At 41.9% G+C, this 17,471-nt stretch overlaps 1 protein-coding gene across 1 annotated transcript; it reads right to left on the bottom strand.

The window, feature by feature from the left end:
• Nucleotides 1-1,285: 1,285 nt before the first annotated feature.
• LOC139458157 (uncharacterized) lies at nucleotides 1,286-16,595 on the bottom strand. The gene is made up of 10 exons (XM_071239484.1): nucleotides 16,383-16,595; nucleotides 13,719-14,009; nucleotides 12,037-12,360; nucleotides 11,296-11,326; nucleotides 10,284-10,315; nucleotides 9,986-10,075; nucleotides 8,271-8,354; nucleotides 5,638-5,730; nucleotides 4,809-4,901; nucleotides 1,286-3,568 (listed from the first exon to the last, which is right to left on the bottom strand). The coding sequence occupies exons 1-9, from the start codon at nucleotides 16,477-16,479 to the stop codon at nucleotides 4,849-4,851; spliced, it is 1,095 nt and encodes a 364-aa protein (XP_071095585.1). The 5' UTR covers nucleotides 16,480-16,595; the 3' UTR covers nucleotides 1,286-3,568; nucleotides 4,809-4,848.
• Nucleotides 16,596-17,471: the final 876 nt, after the last annotated feature.

Raw genomic sequence — 17,471 nt, 5'->3', positions numbered from 1 at the left:
TTGATTCACTTTTTCGTCTGATATTTTACTGCATCTATGAATTGGCTCCCCTTCGTGTGCAACCAAACAGAATTCAGTGGACAGTCGCTTGGTGATCTTACAGAGTTCGAGTGTGTAACACACAGTCAACAAAGACTCTATATTCTGGATGACATGGACAGCTTCCACTTCATCTACCAGCACTCTTTCCGGGAGTATTTTCTTCACGATGACTCGTTTGTTTGCTTTCACGGCATCTTGAAATTTAATTTTGGTATCTTGAACACACTGAGCGCGGTCTTGAAACCACTGGGATGACTGCACAATGACTGTTTTTTTTAGTTGGTCAACTTTACGCAACACACGTGTAAAAGGTGGCCTTTTCACCGGTAGTCAAAGTGGCCATGATAGGTTTGATTTGCAATCCAAACCTTTCGCGACCTTCCAGCAAGACGACGAGAAATCGAATGACCTATCCAACTAATTATCTATGCATCTTATTGTCAATTCAAATACATTTGGTCTATGGACAATTTGGATGGTTTATCTCAACGTGTGTACCTTCCTTGTTTCACAACACCGACCATTTTAATGTAGGGACAGTCGGGGGACCACTTTTCATGTTCTACCCATTGGTCGTCAGTGGCTTCCCATCCTTTCAGACGAATGTCCCTTTTAAAACAATAGCAGCTATCAGCACGATTCAAATAGACGAATCCAGCCATATCTTCCAACGACTGGTTCATTTGTCTCGACCAACCCTTAAACGAGGATAGTCTTCTTTCAAAATAACTCCAGTCCTGTAATACAGGCGACTTACCGTCCACAGAATCCGTACAGATATCACCCATCATCATCATTATCATCATCTTCCTTGCTTGTGTAGTGTTAGCTTGTGACTGAGCGATACTAAACAATGTCAATCCATTTAAACACATGAGCAAACAGGACTCCATTGTACCCCGTCATCTCTCCATTGTTCAGTCTGCTTGTTTAGAGGATTTCATTATTCTTTTCATAGTTTTATACATCTTTCACTACTAAGGTGTTTACATAAAAATTATGCGATTATTTAAATTATGTTAATATGTTATTTTCTTCGAATACACCCTAATCCAACAATAATACACAAACCTGTAGTCCATTACATAGTGAAGTACTAATATTTGTTAGCTTTCAATTTCATAACGTTGAGTCATCGACGTCAACAGGTGCAGTTTGGAAATAATGTGGGTTAAACATTTGTGACCAACACTTCCGCACAAAGGAAACAACACAATTCCTTAATAATTGTGTTAAGCTCTTCTCGAACATCAAGTTTATTTTCTGTTGTGTTACAAATGCATTGTACAGCCTAGAAACGCCAATAAAGAAAAAAACAGTTATCCAAATACAGTAGTTGATAAATACAAATCATTATGTGTGGTCTTTTGGCAGGGTGTGAGTTTGTCCTTCAACTTATCCATTGAAGACAGGAGAATGTGTACATCCAAAGAGTTATATTGAAAAACAAGATACAGCACAGTATTAACAAAATGACATCAAAACGTCCTTGGTTAAAAAAAGATCTCTCTGGCATCGGTGCGTCTCTTTTTATCCTATTTTTAATCCAAAAAAAGTATTTTCATACATTTCTTTCCTGACATGAAGCAGTTTCTGTTATCTTTGCTTGACAATTGACGTTGTATTAAAGAGCCGAGTTCAATGTGTTCAGTTGTGCTCGTTGGTATCCATGGTGGGAAAAAATTAAGAAGTGTTCACCCCTAATATTTTTGTTTTCATTAAGAACAATGAGCACGAGATACATGTATTTGTTAATACATCCTTTTTACATAGAATAACTAGTCCAGACACAGACAAACTACCAGTATATGAACAATTTAAGTCACAAGAACATATTTGTCATAATCAACATATATAATTTGGGTTAGTTATATTTTCAAACACATACTGAATACAAAGAAACAACATATATAATATACTATTAAGCAACATATTGAAGGAAATTCGTATTCAGTGACTAAAAGAATTAGTAACAAAAAGAGCATGTGACGTCATCCATTGTGTCATGGTGTGATCACATTCCATGTTGACGTCATTGCATTTCAGAGAGACGCCATTTCTAAACTGTGTTCATGTAGAGAGAGTGTGCTTCAGGAAGCTAGTGATCACTTTTGTATCTAACAGTGAGTGAGTGAGTTAAAGCTTTACGTAACATCGGCAATATTTCAGCCATATCGTGACTTGTATCTAACAACATCAGTAACACTGGTGTATATAATTGAGGGTATTATTGAGTATTCGATGCAAGGACAAATGAACCATTCGGAATGTATTTGAAAAAATAATACAACATAGAATTCAATAATGACACGTGCTAACTATTACTAACTGTGACAAAAGCACATCATATTAAAAGCAAAATAAGCAGTTTGAGTCACAAGTATATAGTTGTCATATTCTACATATTCTACATATATAAAATGGGTTACATAAAAAATCTAAACCAAAGCGTTGGAGTTTTAATTCGTGTTGATATATTTGATATCAAAAGACACGCGGGTGAGATTATTCTTATCGTCCTGAATCAATCTTCTAGCCTTTTGTCAGTGCAAACAATACTAACCAGTGTCTTGAGTGTATAAACTACAGCTAACCAGCTTCTGTGGTAGATTAGTGACGGCATTGTACCGATCACGTCACAATGGTATGCAAAGCCTTGTGATGCAGTTCCATTGTAGCGATATCTCATAACATATACTCAAGCAATATTTCCTGTGGAAGCCATTATTGGATGATAAATTGTCATAGCACACAGAATACAAACCGCAGAAAGCCATAATAATTTACTTAAGAGGTTATGTAACAACACTTTGCAATAGATAAATCTGGTGTGACAAACACCCGATCCATGTTATTTATCATCTGTTTGGTTTAGAAGAATAGAATAGCTGTACTCTGAATATGTTGTCTAACTGTAGAGAGCTACAGGTCCAACTCATCTGCTCCTGGTTTGTCTTGTGGAATGTTCTTTCTCATCTTTGTTTCTACTAAACTGTGACCGTTGGACCTGAATTATCAGTGCAGAATAACATTAAATTGGTAATTATCATAACAAAATAACAAAAGGTAACAAAGAAAAAAATCACAAAAGAGAAGTTGCACCCCACAGTCCACCTCACAATCCACCTCAAAGTCCACCTCACAGTCCACTTCACAGTCCACCCCACAGTCCACCCCACATTCCACCTCACAGTCCACCTCACAGTCCACCTCAAAGTCCACCCCACAGTCCACTTCACAGTCCACCCCACAGTCCACCCCACATTCCACCTCACAGTCCACCTCACAGTCAACCTCAAAGTCCACCTCAAAGTCCACCTAACAGTCCACTTCACAGTCCACTTCACAGTCCACCCCACAGTCCACCTCAAATTCCACCTCACAGTCAACCCCACAGTCCACTTCACAGTCCACTTCACAGTCAACCCCACAGTCAACTTCACAGTCCACTTCACAGTCTTCATCTTGTCTTACTACCCATGATCTTGTGGCTTCTACACCTAGCTGTACAGCTCAGACATCTCACCTTGAAAAACAAAGTCATTTTTTATTGGTTTTATTTTATTTCATGTGCCCAGGCATTGAGAATTGTCAAACAATATTTTAAGACGAGTAAAGGCAGGATGTCTCATAAATATGGACCCTCCTTCAGCTCAGGTATATTTAACGTAAATGATTCAGTATCAATCAGTGAAGTATTTCGTTTTCTCAGCTATGGAAGACATCAAAGCTCGGACGGTCCATGAAGATCCGGGTAGAGAATAGGTCCATAGCAACCCATGCTTGCCGTTAAAGGTGACAATGCTTGCCGTAAGAGGCAACTAATGGGATCGGCAGGTCAGGCTCGCTGACTTGGTTGATGCATGTCATCGTATCCTAATTACGTGGATCGATGCTCGTGATGCCTATCACTGATTGCCTGGCCAACACTCGATTATTTACAGACCGCCGTCATATAGCTGGAATATTGCTGAGTGCTGCGTTAAGCCACAAACAAACAAACAAAGCTCGGGCACATAGTGATTCGGTGCCGCGAATACCTACAATATGAGAACACCAGTGTGCTCGTTCGTCTTCAGTTTGATTGTTGTTCGCAAAGTTTATTCCATTTTATCATGGCGGGCGGTGTATGGTTCAAGTCTTGACCACCCGATTCATTCAGTCACTTCTTATGACAAGCAGGGTTCTTGGGAAGCTGTTGTAACCAGGACTCCCCACGCCCTGATGGAAGTTACAACATATGAAAACTGACTCGATCATTTTGGTTGCCAATATTCATATGTTAACATGATTGTCTATCTCATTATCATAAAGCCAGGAGGTACAGTGGCCTAGCGAAACGATTTCGAATCTTCATATGGATGCGATGTATGAATTCCACCCCGGGATCCCCATCCGTGGTATTGCTGGAACATTGCTAATCACAGCGTTATAGGGGGCACGGGTGGCCCAGTCGTCTAAGGCGCCGCGATGCGCAGTGCAGAGTTGCGTCCCCTGGACACGCCAGAAACCTATGATTGTGGGTTCGAATCCCGGTTCACCCCGATTATGTTTCTAGGTTTGTCAGCACCATACCCGTGCTCGTGGGTTTCACCGAAGTGGTAAACGTCTGAGACCTGCATCACTTCGGGCTTTCCTCCCACATTTAGCTGACACGCCGCGATATAACTGGAATACTGTTAAAAGCGGCGTTAAACCCAACTCACTCACTCACTCACAGCGTTATACGCTATCACTCAATCACTCGACAACATTATCTGACTTACCTCCCTTGTCTGTCGACTGGAGTGACACTGCCTGACCCTCTCACTGGGGCTGTTTCTGTACCACGCTGTACACATCACATGCAGCAGCCCCATCTTCAAGAAACAATGGTAATCTAACTTTTAGTTAAGAAATAATCGACGAGTAGGGGTTGTTTATCGTACAATAAAACACTGCAGGGAGAATAAACCATGATGGGCGCATCTCCGAGTGATTTATTCTCCCTGCAGTGTTTATTGTACAATAAAGAACGTCTATGAGACGTTTATTTCTTACATGAGACATCAACATCATGTACAGCCTCTTAAGGATGATGATGAAATGTACATGCTTTCAAAATATTAACCCGTATTTCAATAATGATGACTCCCTCAATCCATGAAAGTCCATTTTATGCACAGGGGTGTATTTCCCGCAAATTCTCACAATCCTCACGTCGATTGCCGGTACCTTTTCTCCCAATGACCATTTTAATATCTCACCCACTTTTGGATGCAATCGTTCGGCTATCGCGTTTATCTTACTAGCCGAGCTACATCTTTGGGACACTAGACACTCCCTTCTAAAAAAATAGCGTCGTCCAATATACGTCATCAAGTTGTGAGCGCATGTTCGAATCTCCAGAAATGACGTCATGATAGAACAATGTTAATGAAATAAACCACACTTTGCTCTTCATTGTTCTTCGCTATTTATCGCGTAGCTATCTTATATTTCCAATAACATCCTACTTCAAAAAGACATTTTGCACATGTACCGTAATATTGCTGGAATATTGCTAAAAGTACAACCACACTCTATCACTCCCTCGGCAATACTAATCTGACCTACCATCTTTGTCCGTCGGCTGGTGTGACATTCCCTGGCCTTCCGACTTGGGTTGTTTCTGTACGACGCTGTACACATCACAGGCAACGACCTCCGCTTCAAGAAACAATGGTAATCTAACTTTGTAGTTACCAACAACATCCTACTTCAAAATGTTGGTATGTACATGTACACATATGTGTATAATTTGGTTACTGATGTTCAATGTATAAATAACTATTACAACCATAGTCCAAGAACGTATATCAAAGACACAATGACTTATTAATGAAACTTTAATTAATTAAAAACGCAGATTGAACATAGTATTTCTGTTTTTCAATTACTGGATTGTCTGGTCCAGATTCGATGATTTACAGACCGCCGTCAAATATCTGGAATGTGATAGGCTACTAACCTTCACATTTCTTTTTACTCGGTACATATATTGACTTTTGTAAGAACTATGCTTGATTGATGTTGTAGCTATATGACGGCGGTCTGTAAATAATCAAGTCTTGACCAGACAATCCAGTGATTGACATCAAGAGCATCGATCTATGCAATTGGGATACGATGACATATATCAACCAAGTCAGCGAGCCTGACTACCCGATCCCGCTTCGTACGACAATCATAGTAACCTTTAAAGGCAAGCATGGGTTGCTGAAGACCTATTCTACCCGGGATCTTCACGAGTGGAGTACTAAGTAAGGACATATACGGATAACAAACTAAGTGTTTAACCTACACCGAAACGTTGCTCCTAATTGTAGAACAGAAGTTATATATATAACTACACACTGTTGTTGTGAGACATCATATTTTTTCGGACACTGCTTCAAGACATGATATCCACAATGGAGGATCCAAAGACGTGATCAACATAAAGGAAGACCCTAAGACATGATAAACACAAAGGAGGATCCAAAGACATGATATCCACAAAGGAGGATCCTAAGACATGATATCCACAAAGGAGGACCCTAAGACATGATACACACAAAGGAGGATCCTAAGACATGATCAACACAAAGGAAGACCCTAAGACATGATCAACACAAAGGGGGACCCTAATACATGATAAACTCAAAGGAGGATCCTAAGACATGATATCCACAAAGGAGGACCCTAAGACGTGATAAACGCAAAGGAAGATCCAAAGACATGATATCCACAAAGGAGGATCTCAAGACATGATATCCACAAAGGAGGAACCCAAGACATGATATCTACAAAGAAGGATCCTAAGACATGATATCCACAAAGGAGGATCCAAAGACAATATATCGACAAAGGAGGATTCTTAGACATGATAAACTCAAAGGAGGACCCAAAGACATGATACCCAAAAAAGGAGGATCCCAAGACATGATATCCACAAAGGAGGAACCTAAGACATGATATCCCCAGAGGAGGTACCTAAGACATAATATCCACAAAGGAGGATCCTAAGACATGATATCCACAAAGGAGGAACCTAAGACATGATATCTACAAAGGAGGTTCCTAAGACATGATATCCACAAAGGAGGTTCCCAAGACATGATATCCACAAAGGAGGTTCCCAAGACATGATATCCACAAAGGAGGTTCCCAAGACATGATATCCACAAAGGAGGATCCTAAGACATGATATCCACAAAGGAGGTTCCCAAGACAAGATATCCACAAAGGAGGTTCCCAAGACATGATATCCACAAAGGAGGATCCCAAGACATGATATCCACAAAGGAGGTTCCCAAGACAAGATATCCACAGAGGAGGTTTCCAAGACATGATATCCACAAAGGAGGATCCCAAGACATGATATCCACAAAGGAGGATCTCAAGACATGATATCCACTAAGGAGGAACCCAAGACATGATATCCACAAAGGAGGATCCAAAGACAATATATCGACAAAGGAGGATTCTTAGACATGATAAACTCAAAGGAGGACCCTAAGACATGATACCCAAAAAGGAGGATCCCAAGACATGATATCCACAAAGGAGGATCCTAAGACATGATATCCACAGAGGAGGTACCTAAGACATGATATCCACAAAGGAGGAACCTAAGACATGATATCCACAGAGGAGGTACCTAAGACATGATATCTACAAAGGAGGTTCCCAAGACATGATATCCACAAAGGAGGTTCCCAAGACATGATATCCACAAAGGAGGTTCCCAAGACATTATATCCACAAAGGAGGTACCTAAGACATGATATCCACAAAGGAGGATCCTAAGACATGATATCCACAAAGGAGGACCCAAAGACATGACATCCACAGAGGAGGATCCTAAGACATGATATCCACAAAGGAGGATCCTAAGACATGATACCCACAAAGGAGGATCCCAACACAAAATATCCACAAAGGAGGTTCCCAAGACATGATATCCACAAAGGAGGACCCTAAGACATGATATCCACAAAGGGGGATCCCAAGACATGATATCCACAAAGACGGATCCCAAGACATGATATCCACAAAGGAGGATCCTAAGACGTGATATCCACAAAGGACGATCCTAAGACAATCTTTCAGGCCATTCAGCTCATCCAGCAAATAATTCTGTTTACTCTTTTGTAAAATGTGTGGAAGAATTCTTTTGTCCATGATTTTCGGGCAGCATTCATTTAAACAGTTTCCCTGCGACTCACCATTCAGTGTTGATGAACGCTGTTTATCCGGGATGGCGTATATGTCTGTAACCTCCTGAGATGTACCAGGGGACACCTTGGGGTCTGAAGGAGACAGTATTCAGTACAACATGAGACATGTTTACAAATGAATTAGTGACAATGATTAAAAAACAGCGTACGAGACCTTCAAGATAGACCTTTAGATCAAATGGTCAAATTTCAATAAAAAATACTTGATACATGATGGATTTAAATAATGGGGTTGCAACATTATGGCCACGTGGGGAATCTTGCAGCTTTTGGCGGCGAAGTTAGCAATCGAACCCGGGTCTTTGGATTGAAGATTCAACGCTTTGACCACCAGGCCACCACACCACACAGGTCATCTATACAACAGACTCACCCTGAGTGCTGTCTGACTGTCTGGCCCCACCTATCTGGGCAAAGTGACGTCCCCACCCCCCACCCCTTGTCATATATACCATAGACTCACCCTGGGTGCTGTCTGACTGTCTAGCCCCACCTATCAGGACATAGTGACGTCTCCACACCTCCCCCTTGTTATCTATACCACAAACTCAGCCTGGGTGCTGTCTGACTGCCTGGCCCCACCTATCTGGACATAGTGACGTCTCCACACCTCCCCCTTGTCATCTATACCATAGACTCACCGTGGGTGCTGTCTGTCTGTCTGGCCCCACCTATCTGGACATAGTGACGTATCCACACCTCCCCCTTGTCATCTATACCATAGACACCCTGGGTGCTGGCTGTCTGTATGGCCCCACCTATCAGGACATAGTGACGTCTCCACACCTCCCCCTTGTCATCTATACCATAGACTCACCCTTAGTCCTGGCTGTCTGTCTGGCCCCACCTATCTGGACATAGTGACGTATCCACACCTCCCCCTTGTCATCTATACCATAGACTCACCCTTAGTGCTGGCTATCTGTCTGGCCCCACCTATCTGGACATAGTGACGTATCCACACCTCCCCCTTGTCATCTATACCATAGACTCACCCTTAGTCCTGGCTGTCTGTCTGGCCCCACCTATCTGGACATAGTGACGTATCCACACCTCCCCCTTGTCATCTATACCATAGACTCACCCTTAGTCCTGTCTGTCTGTCTGGCCCCACCTATCTGGACATAGTGACGTATCCACACCTCCCCCTTGTCATCTATACCATAGACTCACCCTTAGTGCTGGCCGTCTGTCTGGCCCCACCTATCTGGACATAGTGACGTATCCACACCTCCCCCTTGTCATCTATACCATAGACTCACCCTTAGTCCTGGCTGTCTGTCTGGCCCCACCTATCTGGACATAGTGACGTATCCACACCTCCCCCTTGTCATCTATACCATAGACACCCTGGGTGCTGGCTGTCTGTCTGGCCCCACCTATCTGGACATAGTGACGTCTCCACACCTCCCCCTTGTCATCTATACCATAGACACCCTGGGTGCTGGCTGTCTGTCTGGCCCCACCTATCTGGACATAGTGACGTATCCACACCTCCCCCTTGTCATCTATACCATAGACTCACCCTTAGTCCTGGCTGTCTGTCTGGCCCCACCTATCTGGACATAGTGACGTATCCACACCTCCCCCTTGTCATCTATACCATAGACTCACCTTGGGAGCTGGCTGTCTGTCTAGCCCCACCTATCAGGACATAGTGACGTCCCCACACCTCTCCCTTGTCATATATGCCATAGACTCACCCTTAGTGCTGGCTGTCTGTCTGGCCCCACCTATCTGGGCATAATCCACACCCCCATCGTAGCTGCTGTAGAGGGGGTTACCCACCATCACTGCAAAGTGGATGGGAAATTTACCTTAACAAAATATTGATATTGATATTGACAGAGGAAAAACAAACAAAAAAGGGTTTTTTTTAAAGTTTCTTGCATTTGTTGATATTGGTTTACAGTTTTGTCATGTATAGATTGTATCCCTCTTTAATAAAACACTTCCAAACAGAATGTGTGATTTAATAATCTCGTATTTATATGTACTGACCAGCATCTTCTCCCTGTTCCGGATCTTGATTTCTGATAAGTTAAATGTGTATGATTACATCATATTCGGTTTGTGTTGACGTACAACATGAACAAATCAGTTCAGTTTAAACCTGTTGGAATAAGATTGTTTTAAATGCAGAGATGTTGCATTATTTAAATTGAACTGCCTTTGGTTTAGTTTACTTTGTTATATTAGCACACTAATAAATCTACGACGCCGCATTTCATTGTGATCATGGGTTCGAATCCCTATGTTTCTAGGTTTGTCAGCACCATAACCGTGTTCGTGGTTTTATTTAAGTGGTAAACGTCTGCGACCTGCACAGCTTCAGCCTTCCGACCACATCAAGCTGGCACTCTGTTACACAACTGAATCGGGGGCACGGGTGGCCCAGTCGTCTAAGGCGCCGCGATTCGATGTGCAGAGATGCGTCCCTTGGGCACGCCAGAAACCTAGGATTGTGGGTTCGAATCCCGGTTCGCCCCGATTATGTTTCTAGGTTTGTCAGCACCATACCCGTGCTCGTGGGTTTCAACGAAGTGGTAAACGTCTGAGACCTGCATCACTTCGGGTTTCCTCCAATATTAAGCTGACACGCCGTGATATAACTGGAATACTGTTAAAAGCGGCGTTAAACCCAACTCACTCACTCACTCACTCACATAACTGAATCATTTGTTATTTGTTTTTTTAAAACATAATTATGTATTAGTGGTGGATAAGGATTTTGCACTGTCTGTACCATGCTGATATTCGAGTCTCAGACAACAGCAACAACGTTCATTTTATGCCGACAATCCATGACATAACATATCCTTCGCTCTTTCAATCCCTTTTTAATTAAATAAAGTGACAAAACCACTCCCACAATCATATGAAACCTCCACTAAAGGTAGAGTCAATCATACGTTTCCGACATTATCATCAGCCTGTATTATTAAACACTATCAAACAGTGATGATGCCAGGTGTTTTCGCGAAAAGATGAAGAAATACCTAGACATACATACCTGGGATGACCTTTGACAGGCCGCTCAGCAGCTAAGGAAGAATGAATAGTACAGCATTGGATTCATATCATTCAAACAACATGCGCCAATACCTACGTCACTTATTGCTACGGAGTAACTACAACTGGTATATACTAGGTAATATGCCCAAACATTAATATATTTTGTAAATTGTTTCTGCAATAGATTTGTTTCTCTTCGGGCAAATTTGATTCAACAAAAAACAAATTTCCCTGAGCAATGATATTAATTGATAACAACATTTCATTATTACGTCTCGAGAGGTCATAAACGATATTTGTATAATGATGTCCCATTCGCCCTAAGACATCGGAGTTCTCTGTGCAGAGTTGCATCGCTTAGACTTGCCAGGGATCTGTGGCCTTGGGTTCGAATTCCGGTTCCTCCTCATTATTTGTCTAGTCGGCTCGAATCCCTGTTTCCAGGTTTGTCAGCACCATATCCCTGCTCGTGGGCTTCACCAAATTGGTAAAAACCTAAGACCTGCATCACTTGGCTTCCCTCTCACATCAAGCTGACACACCATGATGTAACTGACATTCGGTTCAGATCAGCATTTACCCAAACACACTAACTCTAACGAATTCACTTCGCCATTACTTGCAACTGACATACACGGCTTCTTATATGAAGATGGAGTGGCGGCAACGTATGAAAAACTGTTCAAAGCGGCGTTGAACCAAATCCAACTCACTCACTCGTGAAGAATACAGTACTTACAGCCATCGGTGTGCCTCTGTTTCCTTGATCGGAGTAAGCAGCAGACGGCGATGACGGCAGCAAGTAGAACCAGAGCGCCGCCAATGGTTCCGCCAAGCAGGGGAAGCATGGAGTTTACGGGGGGTGTTTGGGGATTTGTAGAGTCTATGGTTCTTTCTTTCTTTAACCCAGGACTGCTTGTATCCGTTACAGAGGTTGTGGGTTTATTTGTTGAGTGAGTAGATCCGGGGGCACTGGGGGTAGTAGTGGCTTGAGATGCTGATGTTGATGTCACTTTTGACCTTGTTGACGATGACGTAGTCGTTGTTACTTCAGTTGTTTGTTCTAAGACGTTCACAAGACATGGCACTATGAGTCAGTGTTTAATCCAATGAAAAATCACAACTCGTAATCTTCACAAACTTAGTTAGCAGTTATGTCATCACACACTCTGGATAAAATTTGTTAAAAGTCAAACTTATGAAAAAGCATTTAAAAAATGTTCTTTACTTGTCGTATCCCATTCCTGTTCAGCAATTATAGAATTGCAGAGAGTACATAGGACTGCAATATAGAATACGTCTGAATGTTTGTTTGTTTGGTCTTTAACACCGCTTTCAGCAATATCCCAGCTATATGACGGCGGTTTGTAAATAATCGAGTCTGGACCAGACAATCTAGTGATTGACATCATGAGCATCGATCCATGCAATTGGGATCAGTGACATGCATCAACCAAGTCAGCGAGCCTGACCACCCGATCCCGTTAGTCGCCTCTTACGACAAGCATAGTCGCCTTTTACTGCAAACATGGGTCTTCAACCTATTCTAACCCGGATCTTCACGGGTCACGTCTGGATGCACTTTCCATTAAGAACTTTCTATTAAGTACTTTCTATTAAATGCCCTATTATGTTTTAAAGCTATGGAGATGTATGTGATGCATGTGACATAATCCTGTTGGGTGAGTGAGTGACTGAAGGTGCTGTTAATAAAGGCTAGTGTTAGAAAACATCCAGGCCGGTCAAGTGCAGGAGAAGTTTCCTCTCAAGTAAGCCAAGGTTAGCAATATTACAGCTATATTACGGCGGTCTGTAAATAATCGAGTCTGGACCAGACAATCCAGTGATAGATATTTTGAAGTAAGCCAAGGATATTGACATGTTTCAGTGTAGACATCATGTTGATAAATTTGTCATAATTTTTAATCAAGTTACATGTTGGAGAGGCAATTGGTTCACCACAATGTGACACAGCTTCGTCTAAATGGATTCGTCGATCCTTTGTTTTCGATAGGGTGAAAGCAAAGTTCATTTTGTTTGGATATAATATTATCATCAGAGGCAGATGGAGAAGAAATGGCTTAGTTTTCCTGAGGATGTTGTTTCGAGGTTTATTTTGAAAGAAATATAAAGACATATGTCAGGGGGAATAAAGCACTCGATATTCCAACAAATCATGTTATCAAGATGGTAACGTCATTTATCGGTCAACTGAGATTCAAGAGTAAGACAAAAGTCGAGTAATTGAAATACTCTTACTACAATTTGCTACGGAGATCGACACTACACGTGCTTCCTTCTGGATCCAGTGTAAAGACATGAGATGGGGAGGATCTGATAAGAGCAAGCTTATTTGACTTTGCATTTTCCATTTGGACATCAAAGATAAAACACTAATGAGATAGGATTGTCTTATAGTACCTGCAGGCCGAGCCAAAACGTGGACATTGATGCTTGTGAGGAATCCTTGTAATTGACACCTCCAATTCCCTTCGTGCACCTTGCTGATGTTGGAGATTTTGAGAGCATGTTTAGTGCAGTTTTTACTTCCCAATGACAGCTCTGGCCGACGTGGATTCCCGTAGCGTATCTTGCATCCTTCAGTTCCCTCAAACATATCCACAACATATCCATCGATGTCTGGCATATACCAGATGGCTACCTTATTCCTTGCCCCTTCACACTCTAAAATAACATCACTTCCCGCTTCACCTGTATATGGGTGTCCGTAGATGTCACCGAGAAAGCAATAAAAACGCCATATGTATATTATGTATCATGTGATGACATTATGAGAAACACGTCATAGGTATCTGCATTGAAATAAACAGTAAACAACGGCTTTGCTGTAGCAGTGATATCGTAATATTCGCCTGTAGGAACCGATCTAAACCTCTCCACAGAAGAGTAGACCTTGAAGTTGTTATAAATACTTGCAGAAAAAAATGTTACTGTGTTGTATAAAATGGTGTAAATGTTACGTTATTGACAATAACAACTTGATATTTTGTTATTCGTCTGAGCCATGTTTTACTATAACAAACGCATTGACGAGACCCATACCGAGTAACATGAGGCAGAGCGACACGCCCTAAAAGATGTCAATATAGGGTGTGACCACCAATTGCGTTAATACGGGCGGGCAGCGTCGGCGCGTTGAAGACACCGGGTGATTGAAAACAGTCTGGGGTATGTTGTTCAAAATGACAGCCAGTCAGCGCAACAAAGCTAGCGTTACGGGTCCGGGTCGTTGGCGTCTGTGAGAGACAGATCTGCAGAAACAGCCTGCAGATTTGCAGAAATGGCAGTACAGCAATGCTATGCCAAATGAGCCTGTTACAGCAAGTGCAACGTGTGGGCGGGCATTATCCTGCTGCAACGTTCTTGCATTTGAACCTAGGAACATAATCTCCACAGTGTTGGACATTTAGCAACATACGGCAGTCAAACAAAATGACTGCTGCTGCACTTTATACGCCATGTTCCTCCCACGGCGGCAGCGACGCAATATCACACCCCACGACATCGATTCGTGTCGTTTACGCTTTCATTTAGTGAAACCAACTCAGTAAGCACGCGATTTAATGCCTGCATTTGATGTTGTCTGCTACGATTACTGGTTGAAACACTTTTGCAATTTGTTTGACGAAAACACCTCAACTCAGAGAGTGACACACAACTTTAGCTATAGAGTAAAATACGCTTATAACGAACTGACTGATATAACGAACTTATTTTTTAGTCCCGGCCATTTGTTGTATATATGCTGTATATATGCTTATAACGAACTACGGTTCTAACGAACTAAAATAAGTGGTCCCTTTGAGTTCGTTATAACCGTAGTTTACTGTATTTCCATGTGTTACTTCTTCCCCTTAATGGAATGTTTCGAGTCACATAATCATTCTGAAGCTAAGTACTTTAAGTCCTACTTTAAGATAAGATTCAGCTGCAGCTGTAAAACCAGATTTAAATTTTTGTTTAAGTAAAACTGTGAACCTGCAGGTGGATATCTTGTTTTATTGTTTGTTTGTTTGACGTTAAACGCCGCGCTCAGCAATATTCCAGCTATCTGATGGCGGTCTGTACATAATCGAGTCTGGACCCTGGGCCAATCAATCCAGTGATTGACATCATGTGCATCGATCCACGCAATTGGGATACCATGACATGCATCAACCAAGTCAGCGAGCCTGACCACCCGATCCCGTAAGTCGCCTCTTACGACAAGCATAGTCGCCTTTTACGGCAAGCGTGGGTTGCTGAAGAGCTGTTCATAATATAAAAACAAGAATATTTCAAATTCAACAATACTTGAATAATGGGTCACGAGAAGTCTCGGAGATGATGCACAACCTTAAGACATGCGTTACAATCTCGGTGATTGGCTGAAAATATTTCTCTCCTTTACGTCCATTGGCTTAATCACACAGGGCAATACCACTTTTGATCACTGCACGGCATAACGGGTCAATTCATATTTCATTAGAACAATCTTTTAACATCATTTGTATAAAAAATAATTTCAATCAAACTTTAACGTTCAGACGGACAGGCCCATAAAGTTGGTTGGGTCAACAGTCACAGTCATGACACATGGCGTGGTAAATGTGTAAAATGTCGGAATACACCTCATAATGTCACGTGATATCGGATATGTCCACCTTGAGCATTAATGCACGCCAGAACATGTCGACGGGCCAATGACGGACCGATAAAGTTCTGCGTCAACCATGCCTTGCTTGACAACGGTATAAGGATCTAAAGAAGTTGTTATCCATAAAATTGTGTCTACCTAGACTGAATGAGTGTTGCTCAGTGACGTTAACGTTAGGTTTCTGATTTTATTACCTTCCCTGACAGAACGTCGAGAAGAGCCATTGAAGAAACTATTGGAAGTAAGAAGCTGCAAAGGTGAAATCAAGATCAACATTTACAATGTCGACATAATCATAATTTTGTTAAATGCTATAAGCGAGGCAGCCATATTGAAAATCAGATTGAAATCTCTTGAACAAATTGGGATTTCCTCATTGGTGGAAACAAGTAGGTTTAGATTCTGCTTCAGGTGAGCTTAAAACCTACCTTTAATTACTGTCGGCGTTCCATCCATTCCATATATCCCGAAACACGCCAATGACATGATTCCAGAAAAGACAGAGGTTGTTCGAAAATACATCATGTTGAAATGGTGGTGTCTCACCAAATATCTTTGTGTTGATATAAGCGACAAATACCAATACCACAGCACGATCCCGACCGTAACACGACCATGCGCCCACGAATCATCAGCACAAAGAGACGACACCAGGCACTCGCGGAAAGGCGAGAGCAACGCTCCCCGGGAAGTGACAACGGAATTCCGTGTGTGAGTGGCCAAGTATGCCAGACACTGTACATTACAAACTATATCCGGAACAAGGTCTATTTTAAGTGATCACTAGAACGTGGTAACGGCGGTTGTTACAACTTCCATATTTAACCATAATTTATAAACAATCTCTCATCTTTGATTTCGCCATCACGATTTAATTTCCAGTTTCGTTTTATCTTTCACTTATGGACGATGGGTCATGACCTCACAGGCTAATACTACTAACGCAATCATGCGGTTGTAGCTTTGTGCATCTATATTTGCGGATATTTGCCATTGTAAAGGTGGCTCCTTCAAAACACAGGAAAAACTTGCTTTTAGGTTCTAATAAAGAAAAACCTATTCTAAAACTCTCAAAGTAAAATCTTGCAATTAAGGGAATAATTGTTGAAGATGAAAAAGAAACAGGGCTGACAAGGTTTTTTCGAATCACACTATCATTTGAAACTGAATGACAGACAGGACCATGAAGGTTAATCCTCAGGCACAACATACTGCTTTCTGCTCATCATTAACCGGATGAATATCCCGATAGCTTCGGTTATGTGGCATGAACAGATGTAATCGTTGACATTTCTAGGTTGAACGCGCCTTCTTGCACAGGAGTGAGTGTGTTGACTAAAGTTTAATGCCGCTTTTAACAGTTTTTCCAGTTATATCATGGCGTGTCAGCTTAATGTGGGTGGAAAGCCCGAAGTGATGCAGGCCTTAGACGTTTACCACTTCCGTCAAATCCATGGACACGCGTATGGTGCTGACAAAGCTAGAAACATAATTGGGGCGAACCGGGATTCGAACCC

The sequence above is a fragment of the Haliotis cracherodii genome, unplaced genomic scaffold, assembly GCF_022045235.1.
Source record: "Haliotis cracherodii isolate W230 unplaced genomic scaffold, xgHalCrac1.p SCAF_12, whole genome shotgun sequence".
Taxonomy (NCBI): domain Eukaryota; kingdom Metazoa; phylum Mollusca; class Gastropoda; order Lepetellida; family Haliotidae; genus Haliotis; species Haliotis cracherodii.
Note: the sequence above shows the minus strand (reverse complement) of the source record. Positions and strands in the feature narration are given on the sequence as shown.

What these genes read in the sequence shown, in the direction of transcription:
- LOC139458157 (XM_071239484.1), bottom strand. Translation starts at nt 16,479, where the DNA reads ATGATGTATTTTCGAACAACCTCTGTCTTTTCTGGAATCATGTCATTG. An exon ending in GGAACAGGGAGAAGATGCTG is followed by an intron (nt 10,076 to 10,283) that starts GTCAGTACATAT and finishes TCCACTTTGCAG; the next exon opens with TGATGGTGGGTAACCCCCTC. An exon ending in CCAGCCGACGGACAAAGATG is followed by an intron (nt 4,902 to 5,637) that starts GTAGGTCAGATT and finishes TGTTTCTTGAAG; the next exon opens with ATGGGGCTGCTGCATGTGAT.